Consider the following 15,577-nt stretch of genomic DNA (forward strand, 5'->3'; position numbering starts at 1 on the left):
ACGGACAGTAGCTCCGAAGACCAGAAGAGCGATAGCGACTCCGGAAACAAGAGACTAAGCTGTCTCAAATTACATAATGTAATTGCCAAAGAAGATTACCAGACCATTTGGGTTACCCTCACGATAGCGGGGTCCCCAGTCAAAATGGAGCTAGATACAGGATCAGCTCTGACCGTCATGAGTCGACGGGATTACGAGCGGCTATTTCCGCATATACCTTTGAAAGACACATCCATTATCTTGAAGACATATACGGGGGCAGAAAGTATACCCCAGAGGGAAAATAAGGGTGCCTGTTGTATACAACGGCAAGGAAATACAGAAGTTGTATTTATACGTTCTGCAAGATGGTGGTCCACCGTTGTTGGGACGTGAATGGATCAGAAAGATACGTTTAGACTGGCACTCCATTCAGGCACTGACGGTGACCAGTAAGAAAAAAAACGATGATGACGTCATACCTGGACGATTAAAAGAAATCTTGGCTAACGCCAAAGAAGTGTTTCAACAGGAACTAGGAACCCTGAAAGGCGCCACCGCCTCAATAAAAGTGGAAGATGTGGCAATTCCCAAGTTTTTTAAGGCAAGGCCGGTACCATACGCAATTCGTCCAGCCGTCGAGGCAGAGCTGGAGAATTTGGAAAAAGCAGGTGCGTTATCCAAGGTAGATTGGAGCGAGTGGGCAACACCCATCGTCCTGGTCATGAAGAAAACGTTGAATAATGATAAATCTGAAGAACACAGAAAAGTTTGCATCTGTGGGGACTTCAAGGTGATTGTAAACCCGGTTCTTCACACGGTACAGTATCCTCTTCCGAGGATAGAAGATATTTTCGCCTCACTATTCAATTCAATTCAAATCGCTTTATTGGCATGACAAGGTACATCTTATGTTGCCAAAGCATCGAAAAACATTCATGGTTGTACACAAAAATACAGATCTATCCATACAGTGTATGAACAGATATATCCCTGAGTGTATAAATATACATTCATATAATTTGTATATACTCTTTTCTTATATTTAGTGGTTGTCCCTCTGTTTATGGCAAGCTGTAACATAGTGTGCCGCTAAGGTTACACAATTTCTCTCTTCCCCTAGTAGGTATGGGAGTTTTTGGTCGTCATTCGAATTTCTGAATTCCGGGCATATTTTTGTGAATTTTGGGTAGAAATTCCCCCTTATGCCCTGATATTTTCTACAAGCTGTGAGGAAGTGCATCTCTGTCTCCACCACTCCCTGACTGCAGTGAGAGCATATCCTGTCCTCTCTCGGTAGCCGGGTCTGCCTGTGTCTACCTTTTTCGATCGCCAGGCTATGTTCACTAAGTCTGTACATTGTCAAGGTTTTTCTCAGTTTGCTATCCTTTACCCTGGTCAGGTAATCAGCCATGTTGTATTGTCTGTTTAGGGCCAAGTAGCAATTGAGTTTGCTTTGGGTTTTTGTTGTTTCTGCCCAATATGACAGATATTTTTCCTTTTGCTTAGCGACGATTGTGTTGGGTTGAATTCTTTGTGTTACGCTGTCACTGTCCTGGGGCTGGTTATTGTTAGTAGTTACTTCACTGAGTCCCAGGACTAGTTGACTGAGGGTATTCTTCTTTATGGTCCTCTCTTAGCATTTCAGGGCTTCGTAATGATAGCATTGGGGGTTGCTCATTTCTAGGTGTTTCCAAAATTTGGTGGCTCTTTTTTGGATAGTGATCATTAATGGATATTGGCCTAGTTCTGCCCTGCATGCATTGTTTACGGTTTTCCTTTGAGTCCGGAGGATACTTTTACAGAATTCTGCATGTAGGATCTCAATTGGGTGTTTGCCCCATTTTGCAAATTCTTGTTGTGTTAGCGGTCCCCACACCTCACTGCCATAGAGTGCAATTGGTTCAATTACTGATTTTAAAATGTTGAGCCAAATGCTAATTGGGATTTCTATTTGGATTGATTTTTTAATGGCATAGAAAGCCCTTCTTGCTTTCTCTTTCAGTTCATTCACAGCCAGATGAAAATTTCCCGTAGAACTGATTTTTAAGCCCAAGTATGTGTAGTTAGTGGTTTGTTCAATTTTGGTTGTTCCTAGTGTGAAATTTATTTTGGGTCCCTGATGTCTGGATCTTTGTAAGGACTTTGGTTTTTTGGGGATTTGTCAGGGCCCAGGTCTGGCAGAACGACTCCAGCAGATCCAGGTTCTGCTGTAGACCCTCCTTAGTTGGTGACAGCAGAACTAGGTCATCTGCATAGAGGAGGAATTTAACCTTGGATTCATATAGGGTGAGGCCGGGTGCTGTAGATTGTTCAAGTAGTTTTGCCAATTCATTTATGTAAATATTAAAGAGTGTCGGTGAGATGGGCGAGCCCTGCGTCACCCCCCGCCCCTGTGGGAAGTATTTTGTTTGTTTGTCTCCAATTTTAACTGCACATTTGTTGTTTGTATACATTGATTTAATTACATCATACGTTTTTCCCCCTACCCCGCTTTCGATAAGTTTCAGGAATAGACCGTCGTGCCAGATGGAATCGAAAGCCTTCTGGAAATCTATAAAGCATGCGCAGATTTTGCTTTTGTTTTGATGAACGTGTTTGTCAATTAGGGTCTGTAGGGTGAAGATATGATCTGATGTTCTATAGTTTGGCAGGAATCCAATTTGGCTTTTACTCAAGACATTGTGCTCCTCAAGGAAGTTGATAAGTCTTTTGTTTATGATACTACAGAATACCTTCCCCAGGTTACTGTTTACACAGATGCCTCGATAGTTATTTGGGTCGACTTTGTCCCCACTTTTGTATATGGGCGTGAGGAGTCCTTTGTTCCAGATAGCAGGGAAGTAACCGACACTCAGAACCAAGTTGAAGAGTTTTAGGATAGCCAGTTTCATTTTATCGTGTGTTTAATCATCTCGCTTAGTATGCCGTCTGCACCGCAAGCTTTTCCAGGTCGCAGGTCCTTGAGTTTTTCAAATAGTTATTTTTCTGTTATTATGGAGTCCAGCGGGTTTTGGTTATCTTTTATGGCCATTTCGAGCTTTTCCAGTTTTTTGCATATTTGGTGTTGCTCTGGCCGTAATGTGTTTTTCTGGTATAATTTTTCAGTGGTTTTCCCATGTGTCTCCATTTTGAATGGCCAATTCGTCATGTTGTTCTTTGTGTAATGTATTCCAGTTGTCCCAGAAACAATTGGAATCAATGGATTCCTCAATGGAGCTGAGTGTATTCTTAATATATTGCTCCTTTTTGGTTCCGAGTGTGTTTCTGTATTGTGTTAGTGTCTGACAATAAGTAAGGCGTAATTCCTCGTTTTCTGGATGTCTGTGTTTTTGGTTTGATATTTTTCTAAGTTTTTTCCTCATGTTATGGCAATCTGGGTCAAACCATTTTTCATAGTTTTTTGTTTTGGGTTTGTTCTTGCGAGCTTTCAAGTTTGACCTTGTTGCCAAATTATCAAAAATATTGTTTAGGGTATTCACTGCCCGGTTTACGCCTTCTTTATTGTGAGTGTATATGTTATCCAGAAAGGTGTCCAATAGAGCTTGAGTTGATTCATTGCTAATTGCTTTCTGGTATTTTTGCGTGCTGTTTTTGGCCCATCTGTACAATTTTTTGGTGTTGTACAGCTTACTGGGTTGTGTTTCTGTGTTGTTTGTTTCTGTCTTTTTAAGATACATAGTAATTTGACTGTGGTCTGACAGTGTTGTTTGTGGTTTGACTGTGAATGCTCTGAAAGAGGCTGGGTCCAAATCCGTAATCATATAGTCTACGGTGCTTCAGCCAAGAGGTGAGCAATAGGTCGATCTTCCTAGGAGGTCTCCCATGAACCTACCATTGACAATGTACAGACCCAGGCTTCGACAGAGCTGCAGGAGCTGTTTTCCGTTGGTATTTGTCTGCTTGTCGCAGTTATGCCTGTACGGATGGGAAGGGATATCGAAGTGGTTATTCCCGAATATGTAATTGTTTCCCTGATTATTGGTGAAGTCTGGTTCTTCGCCAGTTCTTGAATTGAGGTCACCACAGATCAACACGTTCCCCTGGGCCTGGAATTGGATAATCTCCCTCTCAATGTTGGAGAAGGTGTCTTCTTTAAAGTATGGGGATTCCATTGGGGGGATATAGAGTGCGCAAATGAAAACATCTTGGGTGTTAGAGATAATCCCCCTCTCAATTTTGAGCCACATGTGGTTTTCGCCCTTTTTTTATAAATTTGATGCAATTCTTAAGCTCTGTTTTAAACCAAATCAGTATGCCTCCGGAGTCTCTGCCTTGGGTTACTCCTGGCAATTTATTGGAGGGGACCACCAGCTGTGTACCCTTGGAGACGGCCAGTGTGTCCTTCTCCTCTATACCAAGTTTCCTGTAAAATGATAATATCCAGATCTTTAGTTTCATCTATGAACTCTGGGGTCCTACTCTTCACGTCGAGCACCGAAGAGCGTAGACCTTGGATATTCCAGGTCGAAATATAAGGATTTCATGTTAAGTTTGATCTTTTACTATGATAGGTTAAAGAATGATATGTGTTTGTCGTGTCTAAATGGGGGAAAAAAAGATCTCAATTGTCTATAAATGCTAATACTACTTGGTTACAATTCATTCTAGTAATTAGTCCTTGATTTTTTATTTTTTTTAATTTTCTGATCCATAAGGCGAAAGTAGATGCTGCTGCACGTCTGCTTAGTGTCTCTTAATGGATTGTCTCTGCCTGAGGTATTGCGTACGCCCTGTGCATCTCTCCCTCTGTCTGGCTGGGGGTGGTCCTGTTCCCTTGTACGACAGGAGTGGTGCAGGTCTGCTATTGTTGTTGTGCATGGGGATCCTCTCTGGTCCCGGTTGGTGTGGTGGTGGTGGTCTCTGTAGTAGTCCTGGTATGTACCCCGCTGATCTCTGGTGGTCAGGGGGGGGTCCTCCTGGAGTCTGGGTATGGACCCGGTTAAAAGCGACGTCCTTCAGGGCTTTAGCAAAGATCGATATTCGTTTCCTGTGGATGTGGACGCAGTCATGAAGACATTCCACATCGAGGGTGGGGTGTTAGGCCAGGTGCACGTTGTGTTTTAATTCACAGTCTCTTGCGATCTTGGCATTTATCTCATGAATTGCTTTGCGGTTAAAGGCTGTTCTCGGCAATATTGTGTAAACAGTGATTCTAGTGTTTGGGAATGCATTGCTTGCCTTCTCAATCACTGCTCTGAGCGATGTTGCTACCCCTTTCTGCTGGGCCTTTAGGTCATTTGTGCCAGTGTGTATTATTGTGTGTTGGGGGAGCCTAATCAGGTTTTGGTCAGCCATTCCAGGGCTGTCTGTTGTTGGGCACCGGATCTTTTTTACTATATGTCTAGGGAATAGCTTTTTCTCCCATAGAAATTTCCCATTTGAGTCTATGAGTATTACGATGTCAGCCTTGTTGGTGTTTACTGTCTGGTGGCTTTCGCCTGAACTCATAGGGTGTGTGTTGGACTGGGGTGGTCGTGTCTGGTGTGTGCGCTCCTCTTGAGCGGCTCGCTTGTGGTTCCACAGTGGTGGGGGAAGACTGAGCTTCAGTATGCTGGTCGGTCTGTGTGGCACCCCTTGTATTGTGTGTCTGCTGCTGTTGTTCAGTGTGGGAGTGCAGCTGTTCAGTCAGGCTCTGTATTGTCTTATCTCTAGCCTCTGGCTGCTGGTCTAATGGTGCTACCTCTCCTCTATGGCTCTCTCTGTTTTCCTGCAGCTCTTTCACCTGATTCCCAAGTAGATTCAGCTCTCTCCTGTATCTCTCCCTCTCTTGCTTTTGTTCATGTTTTAGTTTAAGGACCTCCTCTCTAAGTTTAACCAGCTCTGTCTCCAACTGGTTAAATTTATCCTTTAGTTGTATCTGGCTGTGTGATCCCGGGGTGTGTGTCCGGTGGGCGCTGGAGGGCTCACTCACTTCCTGGCTAGGCTGCTCTTTTCTTGGTGAGCTGGAAGTGGTAGGGGGAGTATGTGTGGCTTCCTCCCTGGTAATTACGCTGGGGTTAGTCAGCTGTACCATGTGGCTGTGGGGCCCCGGGGTGAGTGTCTGGTTATAACTGTGTGGCTCGTTCACCTCCTGACCAGGCTGATTTACTCCTGCTGAGTTGTCAATGGTGGGGGGAGTGCGAGTCGCTTTTGCCCTGTTAGCCACTCTGGGGCTGTTCCTTCCCCTCTCAGTTATTTCTTTCAGTGTCTCGAAGGCCGTTCCAAAGTCGTCGAGGTTGCCTTGCACCATTATTGTTCCGTTATCGTACATGTTGACAGTCGTGGTTGCACTGTCTGGGTCCCCTGGTTTCTTAATTTTCGGTTTGGACCCATTAGCTGTTCTTTCCTGCTTAACCTTGGTATAGTGTGATTTTATTGCTGTGATCCAAGCCGCTGACTGGTCTGAGTAAAAAATGCGATTACACTTTTTCCCAGTGCTGCATCAGTCAGCAAAAAGAGTTTCTGGTTTTTCTCTCAGCTGCTTCTGCTTGATCGATTTTTTAGCATTTTTTTTGGTGTTGGGGGGAATCTGGAAGAGGTTGCTCTCGGTGTGCCTCGGGAGCTGCTGTGGCTCCTCTGATTCGCTCATTTTTAGTATTTTTGAGGTAGAAATTATTATTGACCTTAGAATAAGCTTTTCTGGGGCCCCGGACTTGGTGTTTCTCTCTCCCGGCTCGCAAACTTTCCCAGACTCGCTCGCTCTCCAGGCCCTCCCCAGGCCCCGTACTCACTGTCCTGGTCTGCGTCTGGGATTTGCTGTTTCCCGGTGTCTCCTGGCTGCTCCCCTCCCCCTCAGAGGTCTCTGGGCCTCTGTCTTGGCCCGGCTCCTCGGGCCTTTCCCTGGCTTCAGGCTCCCTCCCCAGGACCCGTACTCACTGTCTGCGTCTAGGAGCCGCTGGCTCACGGTGCCTTCGGGCTGCTCCCCTCTCCCTCAGAGGTGTCCAGGCCTCTGTCTCGGCCTGGCTCCTCGGGCCTTTCCCGGGCTTCTGGTTTAGTGTCCCGGCCGCCGCTCGGCTCTGTGTCCCGGCCGCCGTTCAGACTTAGTGTTGCGGCTGCCGCTCCGGCTGTCTCCCGGCTGCCGCTCGGGCTGTGTGTCCCGGCCGCCGCTCCGGCTGTGTCCCGGCCGCCGCTCGGGCTCCTCCTTGGTGCCTCGTTCTCCCGGTTTTTCCCCGGGTTTATTCCTTTCCTTCTTCTGTCCCTTTGCTTTGTTTCTTTTTGTCTTTGTTTCTTTCTGCTGTTTTCCTCGGGTTTTTCTCTCTCTCTGTCGGCTCTTGTCTTTGGTGGTCTTTTTGGCGGTCTTTTCCTTCCTTACTTAATCTAAACTAACCTAAACTTAAACTTAAACTAAACTAACTTAACTAAAATTAAATTTAACTTTTAAACCTTTTAAAACTTGAAATGAAACTTTTTTCCCCACTTTAAACACTAAAAACACTAAAAATTCAGCAACCAATCTTCAGCGTGCGTGTATCTTCCCCTCCCCCGCCTTTCTCTCTCCGGAGGGAAACGTTTCACCAAAATTGACTTGGCACAGGCATATCTACAGATGGAGGTTGAGGAGGCCTCTACAAAGTATCTCACGATAAACACACACAAAGGCCTGTACCAGTACAATCGACTGGTTTTCGGAGTGGCATCAGCTCTGGCTATCTGGCAAAGAGCTATGGAGCAAGTCCTGCAAGGGATTCCGGGGACTCAATGCTACCTAGGCGACATCCTTGTAACAGGAGAAAACGACAACGAGCACCATGCCAACTTGGAGCAGGTGCTCACGAGGCTGAGAGAACGGGGCTTACAAGCAAATCGCCCCAAGTGCGAATTTTTCCAGACGCAAATATCATATTGTGGACATGTCATTAACGAAGAAGGGTTGCATAAGTCACCTGAAAAAAAATTGAAGCGGTCGTAAAGGCCCCAGCGCCTGAAAATGTCTCACAATTAAGGTCGTTCCTGGGATTAGTAAATTACTATCATAAATTTTTACCAAACTTGTCGACGGTTCTGCACCCGCTTAACGCACTGCTACAAACGGGAGTAGTTTGGAAATGGAGCGAAGACTGTAAACGTGCCTTCCATAAATGCAAAGGCTTGATCACGTCCAGGGAAGTGTTGGCTCATTACAACCCATCACTGCCAATCAGACTGGCGTGCGATGCATCCCCTTACGGCGTGGGAGCGGTATTATCGCATAGATTCCCTGATGGCTCGGAGTGGCCGATAGCTTTTGCGTCACGCTCATTGAACTCAGCTGAGTGTAACTATGCCCAGATCGACAGGGAGGCACTCAGCCTGGTGTGGGGGGTGAAGAAATTCAACCATTACCTACACAGACAAAAATTTACCATGTTGACTGACCATCAACCCCTCGTCTCCATATTCAACCCTAAAAAGGGCGGTCCCATTATGACAGCGCAAAGGCTACAGAGGTGGTCCCTTTTCCTAGGTGCACACCAATATGACAGAATACAAAGGATCAAAACAGCATGGGAATGCTGACGGGTTATCGCGCCTACCGTTGCCAACGGTGGAAGAGGCGCCTACAGTGGACCCAGTGGAGATGTTCCACTCGACCATAGTGGAATGTCTACCGGTGACAAATTCTACCATTGAAAAGGAAACGCGAAATGACCCGACTCTCTCACGAGTATACGGTTTAACGGTGAAGGGATGGCCAGCACATGGCGAACCACTGTTGCCAGCATTCTCGCAAAGAAAAGAACAGCTGTCAGTGTGCCGAGGAACCTTGATGTGTGGATCCAGAGTGGTGATTCCACCCAAACTCAAGGATAGAGTGCTAAAGGAGCTTCACGAGGGACATCTGGGTGGAGTGAAAATGAAGAACTTAGCCAGAGCGTTTGTGTGGTGGCCAGGTATCGATGGAGACATCGAAGAAATGACCAAGAGCTGTCTAGGATGCCAGAAGGTCCAAAACACCCCACCACAAGCCCCTCTACATCCATGGGAGTGGCCCTCATCTCCATGGCAAAGGGTACACATCGACTTTGCTGGTCCATTTATGGACTCAATGTTCTTAATCGCGGTGGATGCACACTCCAAGTGGCCGGAGGTAATAAAGATGTCCTCCACCACCACGGAAAAAACCATCACAGTATTAAGGACCATATTCACCAGGAATGGGCTGCCTGAACAGATCTGTTCTGATAATGGACCGCAATTTGTATCCGAAGAATTCAGGAAGTTCTTAAAAAACAATGGGGTTAAGCACTACACGTCCGCCCCATACCATCCCGCCACCAATGGATTGGCTGAAAGGTTTGTCCAGACCTTCAAGAAGGCCATAAAGGCCATGGGTAATGAAGACATAAACCTACAACATAAGGTAGATAACTTCTTGTTTGCGTACAGGAATGCAACACATGTGGTTACAAACCAAACCCCCACCATGATGTTTTTCAATAGAAGACTAAGATGCCGGCTGGATTTGGTCAAGCCAAACGTCAGAAGGGACGTAGAGAATCGGCAATTTCAAAGCATGAATGAAAGGCCAACTAGAACCTTCCAGATAGGTCAACCAGTTTTGGCCCGGGACTACCGTACCGAGAAATGGCAGCCTGGAACTATTTGCACACGACTAGGACCACTGATGTATACCGTGGACATTGGAGAAAACATAATAAGGCGCCATGCTGACCAGATCATAGAGTCATCCGAAAAAGGACAACCTACACCACAACTCTATACGCCTAGTGATGAAGCAGAGATACCCATAGTATCTACCTCTGATCCGGTGATACTGGAACCAGATGAACCCGACACTGGCATTGAAGCCGAATCGACCTTGCCAAAAGAACCTACTACACCACCGAGGCGTTATCCGGACCGAGTCAGGAAGCCTCCAGAGAGACTGAATTTGTAATTGATTAAACTTCAGCAAATGTGTATATTATTGTTCTTGTAAAAATGTTATTTAATGATTACTTAAAATGTTATGTACTATTTATCTAAAAGGGGAGGAATTGTAGTGTATTATGTATTAAGAGGAACTATGTTTTTGAAGCCCCTGTATACTGTAGTACCAGTAGTGACCACTCGGGTATATAAGCCTGTGTAGCGTCTTGTGTTGTTAGTTCACCTCCAGACTTTGTTCAGTAAACACTTGTTAAATCAACTCCTGCATTCCGTGTCTCCATTAACACACGGATCTAACAATTTGGATAGAACCCTTACTTGAATTTAAAAATACATGAGGAAACAGCAGTCTCCCAGTTATCATTTCCTTGGCCAATCTTTCTTTTAACAATATTCACAACATAACCAATAGGATATGCAGGTGCCACTCAGACCTTTTCCAACAGGCGGACGGAGAAACTCTTTGGGTGGCACAGGAGGAGGCCATTCGGCCACTCGAGCCTGTTCCGCCATTCAATAAGATCATGGCTGATCTGTTGTTGGGATCAGCTGTCGAGTTGTTTTATACCACTGGCAGTGACTGAACGTAGAGAGTTATCAGTCGAAGCAAATTCTACCTTGCTTCTCTCCTCAATGTGGCAAGAAACTAATAAATCACACACCCCGGCCCTTTGCCAGGCTGAGATTTGCTCGCTTATCGCAAACCTTTCCTTCTGGGTAACTTCTAACCAATGTTCCGTCTAACTGGGGTTTTTTTGGTGCGCGGTATCTTTTCCAGCGGCAGTAGCCGGTGAGCGGCCTGCGTGGGACCTGCCGATCGGTGCGCAGCCTGAGGGGGGGGGGGGGACATTGATTCTAACCGAGGGGGGGAAAAACCCATCTTCTCGCACTTCCGGTCCCAGCTCTGGGGCAATGACTGTAGTTCATAGTCTCTTGTTATAACTCACCGCCGCCGCCCCCCCTCCCCATTCCTTTCTCCATGTTCCCCGACACAGCGGAGGGCTGAGACACCCACTCCCTCCCCCGCTCAGGGGACCCGCGAGGAGGAGGAGGAGGAGGACAGGGTGCGGTTGAGACCCACTCCCCCCCCATCCCAAACCTACCTGAGTGATTCGGTCTTGTTGAACTGACGGCAGTCCGAGGAGGGGAAGAGGATTCGGTCGATGTCTCGAAGCACTAGGTCTTTCACCTCAGAGTACGCCATGGTGATATTGCTGAAACAAAAGAACGATAGGATGATGCGCCACCGAGTCCAGAAAGGCAGAGCCCCAACCTGCGCAGGTTTAGAGCGCGGCGCACGGAGCGAACCTTTCCCTCACACCACCACGGATTTCCACACAAACTTTCTTGCTGGTCAGCAGCATTTTTAATGCAAACCTGCAAACACACTGGAGACGCTGGTCTGATGACCATCTACCATACCATCCCTCACTACTACCGGACAGTACAACATTGCTGCGTTAAAAGTACTGAACTCATAGAATCTTTCAGCACAGGAGGTCGCCATTCGGCCCATCGTGTCTCTTTGAACGAGCTATCCAATTAGTCCCAACAGAAAACGCTGGAAAAACTCAGCAGGCCTGGCAGCATCCGTGGAGAGAAAGAGTGTCAACATTTCAGGTCGAAGACGAAAGGTCTGTGACCTGAAACATTGACTCTGTTTCTCTCTCCACGGATGCTGCCTGGCCTGCTGAGTTTTTCCAGCGTTTTCTGTTGTTATTTCAGATTTCCAGCATCCGCAGTATTTTGCTATTGTATCCAATTAGTCCCATTCTTTCCCCAGAACCCTGCAAATTTTTCCTGCCCTTCAAGGATTTATCCTTTTGAAAGTTACTACTGAATCTGTTTCCATCGCCCTTTCAGGCAGTGAATTCCAGATCACAACTCGCTGCGTTAAAAAAAAATTCTCACCTCCCCTCTGGTTCTTTTGCCAATTACCTCAGATCTGTCTCTTCTGGTTATTGACCCTCCTGCCAGTGGAAAGAGTTTCTCCCAATGTACTTTATCAAAACCCCTCAAAATATTGAACACCTCGATTAGATCGCCCCTTAACTTGGGGACTCCAAACCTTGGGTGGGGTTCTCAATAAAGCAGATGTGAAAAAAACAGTGCACAAGATACGTCCGATGTATGTTCAATGCTGTATTGACCATCTCGGCGTTGCCATGAAGGCTTCAGTAAAAAAACACAAGAGTGACTGGAAAGTTTCAGACTGTGTTCACCTGAACTGTGGAAAAACACCCATTGCTACAATTGTAGATTTTGTCCTCCCAAAGTTTGGACAATGTCCAAGGAGAGCATTTTCAACTCAAGAACCAAACGGCTACAGGTCTGTGACTGGGGACGGTAACCCCCGCTACTAAGCCTCGATAGATATCGACACGGTAGATTTTCCTGTTCCTGCAACCGGGGGTTAATGGATTACCAGAGCACAGCACATACAGGAGAATTGGGTAGGGAACAGCTCAACCCTGTAAATGGATTTCGCCCAACTTCCCAGCAGTGCGCTCCTTCCCGGTGCTGCTGAAACCCTCTTCCATGCCTTTGTTGTCTCTCGACTTGACTATTCCAATGTCTCCTAGCCAGCCTCCCATCTTCCACCCTCCATAAACTTCAGCTCATCCAAAACTCTGCTGCCTGTGTCCTAACTGGCACCAAGTCCCGATCACCCATCACCCCTCTGCTCGCTGACCTACATTGGCTCCCGGACCGGCAATGCCCCAATTTTAAAATTATCAGTCTTGTTTTCAAATCCCGCCATGGCCTCGCCCCTCCCCAACCCTACGAGAACGCTGCGCTCCTCCAATTCTGGCCACTTACACATTCCCGATTTTAATGGCTCCACCATTGGCGGCCGTGCCTTCAGCTGCCTGGGCCCCAAGCTCTGGAATTCCCTCCCTAAACCCCTCAGCCTCTCTCTCCTTAAAACCTACCTCTTTGACCGAGCTTTGAGTCACCTGACCCGATATCTCATGTGGCTGGGTGTTAAATTTGGATCAATAATGCTCCTGTGGATGCCTTGGAACATTTTGATATGTTAAAGGCGCCGCATAAATGCAAGCAGTTGTTGTTGCACATTCCAGTATTCCCTATGCCAGGGCGATACAAAATCCCCAGGTGCAGGGACTGGAACCTGCACCGCAGTACTTCGGTTTACATGGACCATGTACAGCAGGCACCTCAAAGCACTGGAGAGGTACCACCAACGCTGCCTCCGCAAGATCCTGCAAATCCATTGGCAGGATAGACGCACCAACGTCAGTGTTCTCGCTCAGGCCAACATCGCCAGCATTAAAGCTTTGACCACGCTCGATCAGCTCCGATGGACAGGTCACATTGTCCGCATGCCCGATACAAGACTCCCAAAACAAGCGCTCTACTCGGAGCTCCGGCACGGCAAGAGAACCCCAGGTGGGCAGAGGAAACGCTTCAAGGACACCCTCAAAGCCTCCTTGAAAAAGTGTAACATCCCCACCGACACCTGGGAATCCCTGTCCCAAGACCGCACAAAGTGGAGGAGAAGCATCTGGGAAGGCGCCGAACACCTCGAGTCTCTTCGCCGGGAGCGAGCGGAAGCCAAGCGCAGGCAGCGCAAGGAGCACACATCAGCCCAAGCACCCCACCCACCCGTTCGCCCCACCTGTGACAGAGTCTGTAGGTCCCGCATTGGACTCATCAGTCACCTGAGAACTCATTTTTAATGTGGAAGCAAGTCATCCTCGGTTCCGAGGGACTGCCTAAGAGAAGAGGAGACTTCTGTTTAGTTGATGGATGTACAGTCAAGCCACCATCTTTGACAACTCTTTGTGGCGGGGGGGGGGGGGGGGGGGCAGGTTAATATTAACCTAACTTTCCAGGCGGGAATCCCACGGGATCGGGTGGAGCACCAGTTTTACACCCCCACCCGATATCACACTCTGTTGACTTCAACGGAAAGTAAAGCTGCACGGGGTGCAAAGCCAACGTTGATCCCGTGGGATCCCCGCCCAGAGAGTTAGGTTTAAATTGGCCCTCCCCCTGCCCCCGTAGTGTGAGTAATAATCAGGTTGCCCCCACCTTTACAAAAGGAGTGCACAAATGATGTGTAGCGCAGGATTGTAAATCTCAAGGTGTGCAAACAAAAGTGGCAAACCACAAGCTTTCTGCAAACCATAACCTTCGTCAGAACTACAAAATAGAAGTTGCCAACAAGGACTCCAGCAGAAGGACATGTGGGAAGTCAGGGACGCTGCCAGTGTCCCTGGCGACCACGTGTGCAGGAAATGCATCCAGCTGCAGCTACTTGTAGACCGCATTGCGGCGCTCGAGCTGCGGGTGGATGAATTTTGGAGCATGCGCGATGCTGAGAGGGTCATGGATAGCACGTTTAGCGAGTTGTTCACGCCTCAGGGTAGGGCTGCACAGGCAGATAGAAAGTGGGTGACCATCAGGCGGAGCAACAGAGGCAGGCATGAAGTGCAGGGAACCCCTGCGGACATCCCCCTTTCAAACAGGTATACCAAGTTGGATACTGTTGAGGGGGATGACTCACCAGGGGAAGGCAGCAGCAGCCAACTTCCTGGCACCAGGGACGCTTCTGCTGCTCAGGAAGGGAGGAAAAAGAGTGGGAGAGCAATAGTGGTAGGGGATTCTATCGTAAGGGGAACAGATAGGCATTTCTGTGGCCGCAAACGTGACTCCAGGATGGTTTGTTGCCTCCCTGGGGCCAGGGTCATGGATGTCACTGAGCGGCTACAGGGCATTCTGAAGGGGGAGGGTGTGCAGGCAGAGGTCGTGGTCCACATTGGGACCAACGACATAGGTAGGAAGGGGGATGAGGTCCTGCATCAAGAATTTAGGGAGCTAGGTGACAGATTAAAGAGCAGGACCTCAAAGGTTGTAATCTCTGGATTACTCCCAGTGCCACGTGCTAGTGAGTATAGGAATAGGAGGATAGAACAGATGAATGCGTGGCTAAAGAGTTGGTGTAGGAGGGAGGGTTTTAGTTTCCTGGATCACTGGGCCTGCTTCTGGGAAAGGTGGGACTTGTACAAGTCGGACGGGTTGCACCTGAACCAAAGCGGGACAAATATCCTTGCGGGGAGGTTTGCTAGCACTGTTGGGGGGGGTTTAAACCAACTTGGCAGGGGGATGGGATACAGAGGGGAGCTGAAATAGGGGGTGATGTGCTGCCAATTATAGAGAAAAAAACAAGTCAGCTTGGTAGACAGGGCAAATATATAAGGGCAAGGCTGGATGTCATCTATTTTAATGCAAGGAGTCTTGCAAATAAGGTGGATGAACTGAAGGTGTTGATGAACATATGGGAGTATGATATTGTTGCTATCACGGAGACATGGTTGAGGGAGGGGCAAGACTGGCAGCTTAATATTCCGGGGTACAGAATCTTCAGGCGAGACAGAGGGGGAGGTAAAAGAGGAGGGGGTGTCGCAATATTAATTAAGGAGTCAATTACTGCAGTAAGGAGGGATGATATATTAGCAGGTTCCTCTAATGAGGCCATATGGGTGGAGCTTAAAAACAAAAAGGGGGCAAGCACTTTGCTGGGAGTGTACTTTCGGCCCCCAAACAGTCAGGGGGAGATAGAGGAACAGATATGTAGGCAAATCTCAGAGAAATGTGCAAATAATAGGGTAATAATGGGGGATTTCAACTTCCCCAATATTAACTGGGATAGTCAGAGTGTGAAAGGCTTAGAGGGTGTAGAATTCTTAAAGTGCATCCAGGAGAGCTTTTTGAGCCAGCA

At 47.6% G+C, this 15,577-nt stretch overlaps 1 protein-coding gene across 2 annotated transcripts in view; it reads right to left on the minus strand.

The window, feature by feature from the left end:
- atf6b (activating transcription factor 6 beta) overlaps positions 1-15,577 on the minus strand; it is a 166,409-nt gene that overhangs the window by 29,325 nt on the left and 121,507 nt on the right. For both annotated transcript variants that reach the window (XM_085973856.1, XM_085973855.1), the window contains exon 11: positions 10,935-11,045. In XM_085973856.1, coding sequence (XP_085829982.1) covers positions 10,935-11,045 — 111 coding nt within the window. The remainder of the gene's footprint in view (positions 1-10,934; positions 11,046-15,577) is intronic.

This window comes from Somniosus microcephalus, unplaced genomic scaffold (genome assembly GCF_052327205.1).
Source record: "Somniosus microcephalus isolate GS21.2 unplaced genomic scaffold, FLI_Smic_1.0 unresolved_chr1, whole genome shotgun sequence".
Lineage (NCBI taxonomy): Eukaryota > Metazoa > Chordata > Chondrichthyes > Squaliformes > Somniosidae > Somniosus > Somniosus microcephalus.